The sequence below is a fragment of the Schistocerca gregaria genome, chromosome 6, assembly GCF_023897955.1.
Source record: "Schistocerca gregaria isolate iqSchGreg1 chromosome 6, iqSchGreg1.2, whole genome shotgun sequence".
NCBI lineage: Eukaryota > Metazoa > Arthropoda > Insecta > Orthoptera > Acrididae > Schistocerca > Schistocerca gregaria.
Genome location: NC_064925.1, coordinates 407,006,805 through 407,024,109, shown reverse-complemented (window position 1 = coordinate 407,024,109; position 17,305 = coordinate 407,006,805). Strand labels below are relative to the sequence as shown.

At 41.7% G+C, this 17,305-nt stretch overlaps 1 protein-coding gene across 1 annotated transcript in view; it reads right to left on the bottom strand.

Annotated features, from left to right (window-relative positions):
* Positions 1 to 17,305, bottom strand: part of LOC126278348 (vacuolar protein sorting-associated protein 16 homolog) — a 214,654-nt gene that overhangs the window by 139,461 nt on the left and 57,888 nt on the right. The window contains exon 4 of the mRNA XM_049978390.1: positions 7,177 to 7,298. Within this exon, the coding sequence (XP_049834347.1) occupies positions 7,177 to 7,298 (122 nt within the window). The remainder of the gene's footprint in view (positions 1 to 7,176; positions 7,299 to 17,305) is intronic.

Genomic DNA, 17,305 nt, shown 5'->3' with positions numbered 1-17,305 from the left:
CTTCTTTGCTTCATATATGAAATTACAGATAACAGCAAAGGTTTCCTTGGTATTTGTGGAGAGGTGCAACATGCCTTTATGAATTCTGTAATGACTTTTGTGCCACGTTAAGTTTCGCACACCAAAACAAATGCAGCCCCAGCACTGACAGAGGGCATTTATATATATCACTGGCAAAACTGTGACTTTACAACAGCTCCACTCAGTGAGCCTTCAAATATAATGGAATGCTACATCCTGACTGAGGGTAGCAGTATTGCAAGTAAAAATCTGATATGCTCTGGAAAATGTCTCCTTTGCTGATCCAGACAACACAGTTCCTTGTTACAGTATTAATAGAACATGTTGCACTCTTGCTTGAAATCCTGCTGACAGTCTCTCTGACAACCATATGTTTGGTGGAACAATTTAAAGACTTTGGGAATTCTTCTCACTGTCTCACTAGCTTTTGTATATAGAAAAGTAGTACCTGTCTTGCTCTCCTCTCCAGCTGGTCTCCTTTTAGAGTGAGTGTTACTGCTCTCAGATGCCATACATATCCAACAGTGGGTGTTTTCTTCACATGAGGAACTACGAATATAAAAAGTGACTCCAGCAGAGGCCCACACTTCAAAGCAAGTCTGGTGGTGCAGCACTTGCTCAACAGACTGCCTGCCAAGAATGCTTTCATGGTGGAGCTGTCATTCTCATTGGCACATAGTGCATTATGAGGAGGAGACTACTACTGCTTCTTCATACAGTTTGCAATTATCCTCACAGACCAGACAGTTATATATAGATTGCACTATTCAAGACACAATATTTCACCATCACAAATGATATTAGTCAAGATGGCTTGTCCAAACCTTTGGTAAAACAGGATCAGTCCCCAGCAAAAGAACAGCAAGTTTGTCAAATCTGAAATTAGCCACTAGAAGCTGAGCTCCGTGAGGTCACCACCCTTTAGCAATACCCAAATGGTAACTATAGGTAATGGGATTTTATGGCTGCAGCAAATATTATCCCCTTCACACACACACACACACACACACACACACACACACACACACACACTTTGCACAGTCCTTATGGTCCCAGTTAAAAATAGTTCACTTTTTGACCAAGACCTTCAACTTATTGCCTGTGCCTGCAGCTCATCTGTCTACATCAACGACACTTTTGTTACCTCTGTCCTATTCCTGTTCTGGTGGTTACCATGAATCTGTAGTCCATTACACTTTTAGTCAACACTGTTGTCTTTCCTCATTTAATAAGTTATGTGAATGTTAGGGTAAATCAAATTACAGCTTGAAAACAACAAAAATGTTTGTTTTGTGTGTGTGTGTGTGTGTGTGTGTGTGTGTGTGAGAGAGAGAGAGAGAGAGAGAGAGAGAGAGAGAGAGAGAGAGAGAGAGAGAGAGAGAGAGGAGGGGGGGAAGAGGGGGGGGGAGGAAGCGGGGTCAGAGGGAATGGGAGCATTGCCAAAGACAAAGAAAGAATAATCTGTGTAAAGTTATGGCTTTCTGACCTTAAAGATTTTGCGTGTACAGTATCATATTGCCAAATTTTCATCATATTCTTTCATGGGATAGCCATGTACAACTTAGCATTACATACAGATAGTGCAACAATTTGTAAACACTGAATATGAAGAACAAACTGCTATAAAATGATAATCCTACAGCTCATACAGTCAACAACACCATGACTCTTCCAATCAATGTTTCCATGGACAAGTGATTAAGAAGGGACTGTGGTCTTCTCAGTCTTCTGATTTTACACCACCTGACTATTTTCTTGTGGGGATAAATTAAGGATGCTACTTGTGAAACTCACCCATACACTGTTATTGAACTGCAGAAAGAAATTCAAGATGTGTTGTTGCATTTCCTCATAAATGTTCATAGGTTACAAACTGTATTTAAGAATATGCAAATGTCATATCCTATTATGAGAATTACACCATGGTGTGCACTTTCTGCTACTTTTATAAATTAGCTACCTTCCTCTAAGTGTGCAATGCCTTTTTAACACTCTGTAAAAATTGTAAAAATTATTACAATTTGCAACAATGACAAAATTAGAGTTCCACGGTGAATCATTCACTTTATAGAAAAGAGGGCGCTGTTATCAGACTTCTTTGAGATTAAAATTTCTGCCAGAATGAAGTAAGCTAGCCGACGACAATGTTCTTACCAATTTTTCCCCTACTCTCCAAACTAAAGAAGTTCTCTCACATTTTTTCTTTGTCTAGCAGTTCTGATAGAAAGGATATCATAGAGAAATGGGTAAGCCTCAACCTAGGGTTTGTTTCCAGAATGAATTTCTACTGTGATTGGAGGTTGCGTGTAATCAATGGCTAGTTCAAACAGGAAGAGCATTTTCCAAGAAAGGCAAGGTTCTGGTTTTAGGTCAGCACAGCATGGAAGTTACTGAAAACATAATCTGCAGGCTTTTTGCATGTTATTTAATAGCCTCACTGCAAACTGATATGGAAAACGCATCATCAATCTCTCTAATTGCTACAATATGTGGCACTCAGGTGTCACCAGCTCTCACGAAGCAGTTCCATAAACCACCACGTCTGCTGTTGCCTCCCAAGTCCCAGAAGCACCCAGCAACCACTATTCGACAACTAATGACTGGCTCTTTCAATATCCCAACCGAGAAAAGTGTACTCACCTCGGGGAGCACATTGGCTAGCATTTTCTCTGCCTCCCATCTTCAAGGAATGGTTCGAAGCAAATAACACTCAACCACCTGCAACTGCAAGCCCATCCACACCACACAGTGCCAATAGCACTGTTACATTACATGCCAGGAGTCCTATTCCACATCAGCACGGCTAATTTCGTTCTATGGGCTGGTAGCAGGAGGAAGGAATTTTCTAGCACTGCAGGACATTGGCAAGTAACTACTACAGTGTTCTGCAAGCCACTAAGCATAATGTGTGTGGCTGCAAAATGTGTGAGTTAGTCACCTGGGTTGAGGGAAGGCCAGCCAAAGCCTACTGCAAGGCACTTTGGTATAAGTGTCGCAACACCTTACAGCAATACTAGTGTGCCCTTTATAATAAACTGTGTTATCCTCTGACTGTGTTTGTGTTGCTATTTGGTCTTTGCACCCATTGTCACTAGGCTCATATTTGGACTTGGACTGTGACAGGTTTCCTTACCATGAAATGCCCTCCTTGGCCTACAATGAATTTACTGCTTCATATTTATGATGCCACATTTATTTCACAACCACACAGACAACCAGTCTTTCATTTTGCCTCAGTGACACCCACTGCATATGAGAGATGGCTCAGGCTCATGTGACGGGGTAGGGATGGGGAGGAAAGGAGTATGTTTCCTGGAAGTAGGTGGGGAGGTAATGAGTAGCAAGAGAATGTCATAAAATACTGTAGGGAAAGGGAAGGTGTGGGATAGCATAGGGGGTAGGAGTTTGGGCAGGAGAGGAATGGTGTGGAAAATGATGGCAAAGGAAAGTGTGAGGAAAGGGTACAGCATTAACAGAAGTACAGAGGTTTATATTACAGATGCTGATAAACAGGGGGCATGTAGGAATAACAGTACTGACCTGCAAAGTTCACAAAAGCTGATATTGGAGGGGAAAGCATGTCCACTGCAGCAGCTGTTCAAGTCACTGGTATTGTGTGCAGTGTGTTCAGCAGCTGGATAGCAGAATTTGTATTTAGATGCTGTAAGTATCCAATTATGTTGATTGTCAGTTAATTAGTTGTAATCCCTGAACATATAGTGCTACACATTAATTTCACTACAGCTGATTTGTAATACAATTGCTTTTTGAAAGAAAAATAATCCGCACTGGCTGTGGAACACTTTTTATTAAGAGCCATGACCAGTTTCGCAGCACCTAGAAGACACATCCGAAGGTGATAAAAATTATTTTTAACAAGTCATGACCAAAAGGTACCTGTCTTAGAGCCACTCCCCCTCATTCGCAACATGTTGTAAACAATTAACACGCTAAAAGCGGTAGTCCTTATTGAAAATGAAGGAGACAGCAGAACCATGACACAAGCTGGAAGTTGACTGAGCCGCAGTAGGCAAGACAGTACTGACCACTATGTGATGGAGAACATGTTTACATTAAACTTCTTCCCCATTGCATACTGGTCACTGCTGCCTTGCCTACTGCAGCTCAATAATCTTCCTGCCTATGGCAGAATGGTTCTGCTATCCCCTTTGTCTTAAGTAAGGACTTCTGTTATTAGGGCACTATTTGTTTACAGTATGATGTGAATGATGAGGAGTGGCTCTAAGGCAGTTACTTTGGTGATGAACTGTTAAAAATAATTTTTATTACCTGAGGATGCATCTTCAAAGGGCACGAAACAGGTCATGACTTTTGATAAAAAGTATTCTACAGCTAGTGGAGATTATTTCTTTCAAAATGTGGAAGTTCGGCAGTGGTGGCCCTCAATTTAAAATAAAATGCCATTGCTGCCACATAAGTGGTCCTACCTTTTACAGGATAGAAAATACCTGTGGCTGTATGACAATACGAAGCTGTAGGTGGTTGTACAGAACAGATCTTGCTCCTGGTTTGTTCACAGGATAATGAGATGTAGGATTGGGAGCATGGTTGAGACAGGTATGGCCTAGGACACTGTGTAGATGGGTGGGAAACAGAATACTGCTTTGGGTGATGATGTCTGATATCAAGCAGGGCATGGCGGGAGGTAGATTTGTTGATAACACAGGATGAAATGACACCGGAAATATGTTTCTGGATTAGTTGAGCAGGTTTTTGACCATCTGACAAGATCATTGGCACATACGTATAATTTTTGCAACCCACTGCTAAAGTGGTTCCTTTGGGTACCTTCCTGACTGTTGTGTGTTATATGGACAGATGTTTTCATGAGGTACCTGAGATGTGGCTATCAACAGCTAGGAAGATAACTTGATGACTTGAGTAGGATCAACTGAAGTGGATTGGGAGTAGGTGATGAGTCTCTGGAAAAAAATAAAAGCAGACAGTGTCATTCCTGGATTAAACTGGACAAGGTTTGTCCAGAGTAGAGTGGGTGTGACAGATTCCTCTTGCTGTGGATTGGTTTGGAGTTATCATAAGATGGTACCAAGCTGGTAACCATGGAAGTCCTACAGACTTGTAGGTATATTAGGGCATCAACGAGGAAATAGCTACGGCTCATAATGAGGTTGGCCAACAGCATTAGGAAGAAGGTGGTGGTTTTAGTACAAGGAGGGCTCTAGAAAATAAAGTTTTCTACTACAGCGTGGTTGTGGGCACAGAGGATGTTGGTATATGAGGATCTAGCAGGAGCCTGATGGCAATGGAAAAGAGCTGTGGAAAGTCAGTGCAGGAAGACTGTCTTGAGTGCGAGAAAGGACACTGGACAACTGCTCGGAAATCAATGAGGAAAAAGAGGTTCTTTCAGTGACAGTACTGTAACTGGTCACAATGGCGCAACCACTAAGGAAACCAGTGAAATTATGTTTGTCAAGCTAAGGCTACTGCAGGTAAAATGTGAGTGTACAGGATGTTTCCAGTGAGAGGAAGAACATGGATTATTGTGACAGCTTTTGGGATGGACCTTGTGTATGAAGGAGCTGTGAGATGTCAAGTTGGACTTGTGCAATGGACTATAATGGTAAAGCTTTTATTAGCAAGGTAGCAGATACCTTCAGACAAAAAGTCATTGATGCATGAGCAAAGTGGTGAAGCCCTTGTCTGCTGAAAGAACAATATGATCATGCCTGATTTTATGAGTATGGATAGCTGTTCATTCCATTATTGTGATGTTGAGCTTACTGGGAAGGAATATGGCAAAGGAAAGTTTCAAAGTTGAACGTGAGGAATTCTTAGAAGGCTATCAGTGAGGGGCTGGGCATTAAGAATGAAAGATAATGCTTAGAATGTGATGGGACCTGTGTGAAGCTAGATTATGGTGTGCTTTTGGTTGGTCCTGGTCAGTATGATGAATGGCAAAGAAATGCATCCAGTACAGCGAACAAATGAAGGAAGGAAGGAAGGCCCTTTAGAAGTCCAGCACATGGGTTTGAGATTAATATGAGGTCTTCTTCGAAGATAGGTTGACACAGTGTTGGAAATGTGGAGAGGACATTCAAGAATATTAGTTCTTACTGAGATGGAGGTGGCGGAATGCAGGAAGTTTCTGAAAATTGTCATTCAGTCACAGGCATTTCCCATACCACAAAAGATAGAGCTACAGGTGAAAGTATCCAAGTTATCTATCAGCCTTGTTGACATTATTGAAATCTGTTCTATTTTGGGATAACAACCAAGAGACCACCAATATGAGTGACCATCACCAAACTGTTGTCTATCATGACAATGCCAGCCAATTCCTATACATGCTATACTGTAAACATCAGATACCAATGATTTAACAGCTGCTTCAGTATCCCATATCATTTGCCCCAAGCCCCCTCCAACCTCAACCCTCCAGCTCCATGATCTTTGAACTACATGGGTATAAATGATCCCTACCATATATTCTTGCAAATCCTCCTTTCCCTTCCCATTCCTGTCAGTCTGGGCACCCACTCATAAACAGTCAGTATTGACACAGGTGTGGATAGGAATGTTCATCTGTTGTCTAGTTGTCATGAGAATGAGTGCTTAAACTAGAAAAAGAGTAGCTGATCAATGTCTAGTAAAGTCTCTTTACTGTTACATGTTACTATGTGCCAACCATGGGTCATTAATATATATTTTTGTATATTCACTGATGTGTATGTGGCCCACAGGACAATAGCCAGATTAGACATTCATCCTCACTTGGTCTTTGGATGTTTTTCTCTCATTTATTGTTTTTTTTCACCTCTGCCAATGATTTGTTGATGTGACAAATGCCAAGTTTCACAATGATTTGGAGTCCACAATAAACATCAGGGCCCCCGGTAACTGGCTGCATATATCAGTTCAGGTCAGTGGAAGGTTAGGGGACACCACCTTCAGTAGGCCCACACCTAATTCAAACCAGCAGTGTTCAGAAAAGCCTTTGGGTTGAAGCCAGCTAAATCAAAATGATCTTAGAATAATATAAATGGAATTGTTTAAGTGTTAGGGTCACTTTTAGGAACCCTAGCGTACAAACATTATAATTCAGAACTCACAATGAAGATGATGTGTGAACTCTGTCTCAATTTTACTTTTACTGAAAACATAAAATATACTTACAACTGGTTTGGCTTGCAGCTCAGATCGGATAAGTATAAACAGATCTCGCCCCTTAGCAACCAGAACTCTACTCTCACGGTCTTTCACTACAATCTGCCAGCTACTTGGAGACTTGTTTGGTCCTAGATGAAAAATGTTTAAAAAAATTGATTACAATTAACAAAAAATAAGGAACTGCTTGTGAGATATTGTGTTTATAAGTAAACTAGCACTACTTTTAAAAAAATAATATGTACCAGATAAATTACACTGATGAACCAAAACATTATGACCACCTGCTTAATAGATAGTTTGTCCATTTTTGGAACAAAATACATCACTGATTCTGCACATCAGGAATCCAACAGGTACATGGCATCAGATGTTTACTTATAGGTCATGTAATTCATGTAAATAATTGGGCACTGATTTGCTTATGCAAAGGTGGCACCCAGTAGGGACCCAGATGGGTTCCATAGGATTTATGGCTGGCAAATTTGGTTGCTGAGATGTCAATGAGAGTTCACTATACTGCTTCTCAAACCACTGTAGCATGGTTCTGGCTCCAAGGAATGGAGAATTATACTGCTCAAAGATGACATCATTGTCAGGGAAGACATCAAGCATGAGGGGATTCAGGTGGCTGCGTTCCTTCAATTACTACCACAGGCCCCATGCAAGCATTGGAGAATGTCTCCCACAACATAATACTGCTCATGCATGCCTGTAGCTGTGGTGCACTGCACATTTCGAGCCACCATGCACCTCAAAGACCTAGTGCAGCATGAACATGATTCATCCAAAGAGCTGGCACATTTCCACTGATCGATGGTCGAATCCCAATGGTCCCACGCCCACTGCAATTGTAATTGACTATGCTGTTGGGCCAATCTGTGAACACACAGGGGTTGTCTAATGTGGAGCTCCCCATTCAAAAACTTGCAATGAACGGTGTACTCCAAAACACTTGTGTTTGTACCAGCATTGCTCTCTTTCGGCAGAGATGCCAAAGATCACCATCTATCCTACTTTACAGAGCAGATAAGTCTCCAAACCCCACATTGTGTGAAGACTCATGGACGTCCAACCTTTTAGCACCTAGTGGTAGTTTCACTGTCCTCCAACCTCTTCCCTTAGATAATCATAACAATAGCATGTGAACATTCAACCAGCTTACCCGTTTTGAAGATAATCATTCACAAGCTCCATGTAATAATGATTTGCGTTTTGTCGAAGTCATTTAACTCAATGGATTTCCCCATTTTAAGCCTATATCTTCACTAAAGTGATCCCTGGTCCGTGTCTGTTCCACTTACGAACCGTTGTTACCATGTCATGTATCCGCAATGCCACCAGGGGGCATCTAACGCCACTGTTGGCAGTGGTCATAATGTTTTGGCTTGTTAATATAGTATAAGTCTATCAGCATCAGAAATTTTATCAATAGTATTATGAACACTAAAAGAAAAGAATGTGTATAAATAATCGTGATGAAAATTACAAACAAAGTGCCACACATCTGTAAACAGGAACTTCTAACTTTACTTCAAATGTATTGGAACACTGTTGAGGCACTTTCCCCATGGCGACAAGGCAGTGAATGATCATCTCATAAAATTGAAATCCAGTTCTGTACATACTGCCTCACATCCTCTTCTAAGGTAAATAATTTTCCTCCCAGAGCATTCTTAAGCTCACCAAAAATGGCATAGCCAAAGCAATACAGGTCCAGAGCTTACTTAGGGTGACTGCAGTCCTCCCATTTGACTGTCGGCACGACCTCCTTAACTGTGTTTGCTGAAAGGACCTTGCATTGTCGTGGAGCAGCATGAACCTTTGGTGGAGCTGCCCCAATCATTTTGATTTGATTGGCTTGCAAAAGGCAGTCAAGGTTCGCGAGTATCGCTGAGTCTTCGTCATTGACCCATGCTGCAGAAGCCAATAAGAAGGTGTCCTTTTGGTCAAGGAATAAGATGAGAGTAATCTATCCCAAACTTGTGTGGAAGGGCTTGGATTTTTTGGTTGGTAGTGATGTTCCATAGTTCTCTTGGAGACTTCATCATTTTGACTCAGGTTTGATATCATAACACCATGACTCGTCTCCAGTGACCACTTGAGACACGAACTTATTCCCTTCCTTGAGGTAGCACCATAGATATTCAAGAGAGAGTCCCATTTGGCACTCTTCCTGTGATGGTTGAAGACTCTGAGGCAACCTTACAGCATACCTGTTTTCCATTCCCACTTAATGGTGACAACAGCACAACTCTTTTATCTCTACCGCCACTGGGGCATACACTTATGTGAGTTCAGTGGACACAATGAGGTTAGCTGTGGTGATGTGGCATGACAATGGACAGTCTGAAGGACAGGACAGGACAGCATTAGGAAGCCAGTTGTGAAGACCATCTTCTGTGGAAGACAAGCATTTGGTGCAGCATTGGGGACCAGGAATGGCATGTCAGCCAACCGCTTTTTGCATCAGCACGACAGTTCCTGTGAAATGATGCTGAGAGCACGGTGCTGGGTATTCTAAGAACTTGCGGCCACTTTCACCATCAGGTGAGGCAGGAACAGTGGAGCAGGGTTGGAAACACTGGACTGGAGCAGCAGCTTGAACTGGGAGTCTGCACTGGACCATGGGTTGTGGCTGACGAGGCTGCATTGTGGCATCAGGGACCATGCTTGGTGCACCAGTTGAACTTAATTTGCATCGATGTGGCTGTACCATGGAGTTGCCACAGTAAATACATTTCACTTTAAAGGGGGAATTGGAATCAACCAACAAAAGCAAACACGTCTGGGAGGAAGCTCAACTGTGTCACCTGGAGACGGAGCAGATAGCATGGAGACAGTAAGACAGTGGGACTGAAAATTGTCAACACAGTATGTGGCCTGCTGTTAACTGCAGACATCATTTGATTGGAGCAGCACATGGAATATGTCTCTGTATATCCAGAGGACTGAGAGTCAGGAAGTGTCTGCAGAAGAAAGCTTTCCATCATAACAAGACAAGGCTGTGCATAAAACAACTTGTGCCATTATATTGTGTTGACCTATGAGTCTATGGTGGCATTTGTGTATTGGCAAGATTCTGAATTGATGTAACATGGCAGGGCCACTATTGGACCTGTAATTTTAAGATCAGTGTCTGGCCTAAGTGTATTTTATTTTCATGATCCATGATGAGGCAGTGTGGGGCCTGAATATTCTAAAGTAATGAATTATCTACCGAAGTGTACTTTAGTGGAGCTTTTAATGATTCAAGTTGTCATTCTACATTCCTTGATAATTTATGCACATTTGGCTATTGTGTCACTATTGACTGTGTAGGTTGTCTTCATTGTCTCTCCGTGTTAGCTTAGGATGTTGGCTGTAGTGGAGTGTCCTTGTGGCGGCTTGTTGAGAAGAGAATGCCTCTTTTGATGAGTTATTTTCAGTAATGCAAAGTATTTATACTGCATATGATATATATATATATATATTAGCCTAAAATTTTGTGACTGTGTATTCATTGGTGCCTCACTAAGGCTTTATAATTATCATGGGACTAGATTTTATTTTACTGAATTTATTATTATGTCGGACACTAGGGCATTTGGAAAACTGAACACTAACTCCAGGTCTGTTTTGTCTTACGCATGTGCTCTTGGTAAATGCGTGATTTGTACTGTTAATAAAATGAAATTATAGTCATTTAAGAGCCCACACTTGCACAGCCCCCAGTTAAACATTCCCACCTAAATCCTGTCCTACAGTTCATAATTATTGAATTTCTCTAAGGGATCTGAATTATCAATTGTTGGAATGTCCACTCTATTCAGCACATTTGATATCCTCTGATTTCCACCTAGAGCCATGTCTAAAGTAAATGAAGGCTGAAAAATTGTTTGTCCTTGAAGACATTATGGCAGGTGCAGATATGTATTTTTTCACACTATCAACTCCACACTTTACAGGTGCAATTCATTCACTGGAAACTCATTGTGCACAGTGCATTGACCTAAAATGTGACTTCGGACTGTGTTTTTTACCAAAAACTCACTGCAGGCTCAGAACTTTGCACCTTCAAAATACTGTATTTTACGCACTATAAGACACTACAGATTATAAGATGCACCTTAATTTTTAAGTAGCTTCTTTTTAAAAATAATATTTTTACCATTTTTATTATTAGACTGGAAAGAAAGACTAAAAAAAATTCTTAGTTTAAAAAACCGAACTGACTTGTAAAATCCTTGAAAATTGTCATCTGAACTTTCTTCTTCTTCTTCTTCTTCCTCCTCCTCCTCTTCCTTGATGTTGACATCTTCATATATAAGATGGTCTTCACTAACACTGACAGCATTACTTATGGCACACTTCTTGAAAGATTTAACGATGAAGTCATCTCCACCCTAGACCACAACTGTTTTATCCACTGACACACTTGTTTGTTGTAGGTTGTTTTAAAGCTCCCTACGGTGTGAATTCGTGTTGGGTTTCATCCATCATCCATTTGTTCCATTCCTCTCTCATACGCACTTTAAATGGTTTATTTATTGAGACATCAATAGGTGGCAATTGTGAAGTATGTCCTCACAGAATAACAGCAAGCTCTGTATTTCCCTGTCTCAATTTCTCTTTCACAGATTTTTTCAAATAACTACTAAACTCATGAAGCACCTTTCCTTTTCTCTCACACTCTGTTAATCCATAATTTCATACCAGCCTAATCCACTCAACCCTTGTCGTCTATGTGAAAAACAACACCCGCCAGTATTTCAGAAGGTTTTGGCATTGTTTTGTACTTGAAAAAGATCACTGGATTAAGCATAATACCATCAGCACAACACAAAAAGACAATGGTGTAGGGAATTTTTTCATGTCAACTTTTTTTTTATATTTTCTGTTTTACCACGTTTCATGACAACAGTTCTGTTACTCGGCACATTAAATGTCAGAGGAGTTTTGTCAATATACGCTATTTGGCTTAGTTCCACACTGTTTTTCTTTCGATGTTGAATAATAAGGTAATGGAAAGACAATATTTTATCTTCATACTCTTGTGGCATTTTCTGAGCTATTTTGGTTTTGGTTTGCATGCTAAGTCCATGATGCTTCATGAACCTGTAGCACCATCAAACTCCACCCTTGAAGTCTTAAGTTTCACTGTAGTTGTAGCTTATATGGGTGTATTTGAATCATTTTTGTATCAGTTCAAATGCCATTTTGATAGTGTCCTTGAATCCAGTTCAATATGCCATCTTCTAGTTTTGGACATTTTGCATTCAGTCCACTATTTGCACATTTGATTTTCCTCATTTCTTTGAGTTGTTCTCTGCTAGTCCATCAGTCATGACTGGCTTTTCTGTTGGCAGAGCCGAAATCCTGCTCTGTTCCCATATTCTTTTGCGTAAGCCATTTCTTTCAATTTACAGCTCACATAATATGAATGCTTTTTATTTTATTTTTTTCCGTTATGAAACTAGCTACTAACAAAAGTACTACCTATAGTGTTACCGATAACATAAATCACTTTCAATTCATAATTTTTAATGCGATGGGGTCTGCAGCTGCAAATTTTTTTTTTAATGATTACATGATACCTTCAGCTGCCATTCCTTTTATTTCATGTAGAATTGCAGAACTGTGCCCTTAGCCTATTTTCAAGTGTTTAAAATGGAAGCATTATACATTGTATATATTAGTGACACATATGATTTTGACATACACTACATGATCAAAAGTATACGGACATCCCCAAAAACATACATTTTTCATATTAAGTACATTGTGCTGCCACCTACTGCCAGGTACTCCATATCTGTGACCTCAGCAGTCATTACACATCGTGAGGGAGCAGACTGGGGTGCTCCATGGAACTCACTGATATTGAGTGTAGTAAGGTGATTGGGTGTCACTTGTGTCATATGCCTGTACGTGAGATTTCCACATTCCTAAACATCCCTACGTCCAGTGTTTCCAACGTGACAGTGAATTGGAAACATGAAGGGACACGTACAGCACAAAAATGTACAGGCCAACTTTGTCTGTTGACTGACAGAGACTGCCCACAGTTGAAGAGGGTCGTAATGTGTAATTGGCAGACATCTATCCATACCATCACACAGGAATTCCAGACTGCATCAGGATCCACTGCAAGTACTAAGACAGTTAGGCAGAAGGTGAGAAAACTGGGATTTCAGGGTCAAGTAGTTGCTCATAAGCCATACATGCCACTAAATGCCAAACAATGCCTCACTTGGTGTAAGGAGCATAAACACTGAATGACGAATCATGGTACACAATGTGGCGATCTGATGACAGGGTGTGGGTACAGCGAATGCCCAGTGAATGTCATCTGCCAACTTGTGTAGTGCCAACAGTAAAAATCGGAGGTGGTGGTGTTAAGGTGTGGTCATGTTTTTCATGGAGGGGGCTTGCATTGCTTGTTGTTTTGCATGGCATTATCACAGCACAGGCCTACATTGATGTTTTAAGCACCTTCTTGCTTCCCACTGCTGAAGAGCAACTCGGGTATGGCAATTGTATCTTCCAAAATGATCGAACACCTGTTCATAATGCACGGCCTGCGGCACAGTGGTTACAGGACAATAACATCCCTGTAATGGATTGTCCTGCACAGAGTCCTGACCTGAATCCTATAGAACAGCTTTGGGATGTCGGAATGCTGACTTTGTGCCAGGCCTCACTGACTGACATCGATACCTCTCCTCAATGCAGCACTCCGTGAAGAATGGGTTGCCATTCCCCAAGAAACCTTCCGGCACCTGATTGAACGTATGCCTGCGAGAGTGGAAGCTGTCATCAAGGACTGATGGATGGCGCCATGAACTTGTAAGTCATTTTCAGGCAGTGTTTGGATATGGAACTGTTCCAGGCAGGGTTCAATTTGGATAGTGCCTTGGGGAGTTGGATCATTAGGAGTGGGATCAGGATTATGATCCAACTCCCCAAGACACTATCCAAATTGAACCGTACCTGGAACAGTTCCGTTCTCCATCACAGCGGGACCCACCTCCTCTTCCTCAAAATCACCCTCTCCAAACCTTCCAGGAATTTCTCACTTCCAGTCGTGCCTCTCAATCTTTCTTGAAAAACCTTAATCCTACTCCCAACATCACCACAGCCGAAGCCCAGGCTATCCGTGATCTGAAAGCTGACCGATCCATCATCATTCTTCCGGCTGACAAGGGTTCCATGACCGTGGTACTTGATCGTTGGGAGTATGTGGCTGAGGGACTGCGTCAGCTTTCAGACGACTCTACATACAAAGTTTGCCAAGGTAATCCCATTCCTGATGTCCAGGCAGAGCCTTAAGGAATCCTCAGAACCTTAGGCCCCCTACAAAACCTTTCACCTGACTCCATCAAACTCCTGACCCCACCGACACCTCGCACTCCTACCTTCTACCTACTTCCTAAAATTCACAAACCCAAACATCCTGGCCGCCCCATTGTAGCTGGTTACCAAGCCCCCACAGAACGTATCTCTGCCTACGTAGATCAACACCTTCAACCCATTACATGCAGTCTCCCATCCTTCATCAAAGACACCAACCACTTTCTCGAACGCCTGGAATCCGTACCCAGTCTGTTACCCCCGGAAACCATCCTTGTAACCATTGATGCCACTTCCCTATACACAAATATCCTGCACGTCCAGGGCCTCGCTGCAATGGAGCACTTCCTTTCACGCCGATCACCTGCCACCCTACCTAAAACCTCTTTCCTCGTCACCTTAGCCAGCTTCATCCTGACGCACAATTTCTTCACTTTTGAAGGCCAGACATACCAACAATTAAAGGGAACAGCCATGGGTACCAGGATGGCCTCCTCGTATGCCAACCTATTTATGGGTCACTTAGAGGAAGCCTTCTTGGTTACCCAAGCCTGCCAACCCAAAGTTTGGTATAGATTTATTGATGACATCTTCATGATCTGGACTCACAGTGAAGAACAACTCCAGAATTTCCTCTCCAACCTCAACTCCTTTGGTTCCATCAGATTCACCTGGTCCTACTCCAAATCCCATGCCACTTTCCTTGACGTTGACCTTCATCTGTTCAATGGCCAGCTTCACACATCCGTCCACATCAAACCCACCAACAAGCAACAGTACCTCCATTATGACAGCTGCCACCCATACCATATCAAACAGTCCCTTCCCTACAGACTAGGCCTTCATGGCAAACGAATCTGCTCCAGTCCTGAATCCCTGGACCATTACACCAACAACCTGATAACAGCTTTCGCATCCCGTTACTACCCTCCCGACCTGGTACAGAAGCAGATAACCAGAGCCACTTCCTCATCCCCTCAAACCCAGAACCTCTCACAGAAGAACCCCAAAAGTGCCCCATTTGTGACAGGATACTTCCCGGGACTGGATCAGACTCTGAATGTGGCTCTCCAGCAGGGATACGACTACCTAAAATCCTGCCCCGAAATTAGATCCATCCTTCTTGAAATCCTCCCCACTCCACCAAGAGTGTCTTTCCGCCATCCACCTAACCTTCGTAACCTCTTGGTTCATCCCTATGAAATCCCTACCCTCTGGCTCCTACCCTTGCAACTGCCCCAGGTGTAAAACCTGTCCTATGCACCCTCCCACCACCACCTACTCCAGTCCTGTAACCCGGAAGGTGTACACGATCAAAGGCAGAGCCACGTGTGAAAGCACCCACGTGATTTACCAACTGACCCGCCTACACTGTGATGCTTTCTATGTGGGAATGACCAGCAACAAACTGTCCATTCGCATGAATGGACACAGGCAAACAGTGTTTGTTGGTAATGAGGATCACCCTGTGGCTAAACATGCCTTGGTGCACGGCCAGCACATCTTGGCACAGTGTTACACCGTCCGAGTTATCTGGATACTTCCCACCAACACCAACCTATCCGAACTCCGGAGATGGGAACTTGCCCTTCAATATATCCTCTCTTCTCTACCTATCCTTTTTTCCCCCTAAGGTAAGTCTTTCCACTCCCGGGATTGGAATGACTCCTTACCCTCTCCCTTAAAACCCACATCCTTTCATCTTTCCTTCCCTCTTTCCTGACGAAGCAGCCGCCGGTTGCGAAAGCTCGAAATTCTGTGTGTGTGTTTGTGTGTTTTATTCATTGTGCCTATCTACCGGCACTTTCCTGCTTGGTAAGTCTTCGTATATATGCTTTTGATCTCAATTATATTTAATTATCGTTCACCACCAGTGTAAAACAGTAAGTATTTTCTTTAAAGAAACTCATAAATATTGTACTCTTATGGTGAGAGCATGTCATTTTTGAATAGTTGTTACAAAGATCTTATTTATAAAACTGATAACAGTACTCTAACAAAACAGTACTGAAAAATATGAGAGTCTAATAAAAACTTCTTTATGGTTGCATGACGTTTCATATTACAGTCATATTTATTAATGAATGCAGCGATAATTTTACATTCTATGGTTCTGTAATGCTTTGTAGTAGAACTGGTATGAAACTGTCTTGGAACTTCCAGTTTTGCAGGTCTTTTTGCTAATTTAAAACTCTGTCTGACTGGTCTTTTAGATGGATGTAAATTTCAATTCCTTCCATTACATCCATGATTTTTTCTTTCTGTAACATACGTAATATTTGACGTGATCCATCTATATTAGATATTTTGTGATTGGTTTCTTTCAAATGCGCAGCAAATGTGGATGGGTTATTGTCACTTACTGTCATGTATTCTCTAAATTGTGTGCTAGCTTTCCTTCCTATTTGTCTAATATAAAATTTTGAGAATTCTTTACAGTTAATGTTGTAGATGGCCATTTGCAAAAACAGCTCTGATTTCCGTGGTATCTGTCTCAATAATCATTGTAGATTGTCAGTGCTTCTGTAGATGGTGTATAATTTTGTATTTTTGAAACACTGAGTAATCGTGTCAGAAGTAATACCTAGATATGGCCTTACACGTACTTTATTTTTCTATAGTTCATTTGTGTTTCAGGTTAAAGTTATTTCATCTGTGAGATTGCATGTGTCTGGCTGGTTTTCTTTTTGAATAACATGTCCACTACATTTTTAGGATAACTGTTAAAATGACACATTTTGGAGAAATCTAGTTTTTTTCAGTTTTTTCTTTTCCAGTGATAAGTTGATAGTCTATGTATTGTACA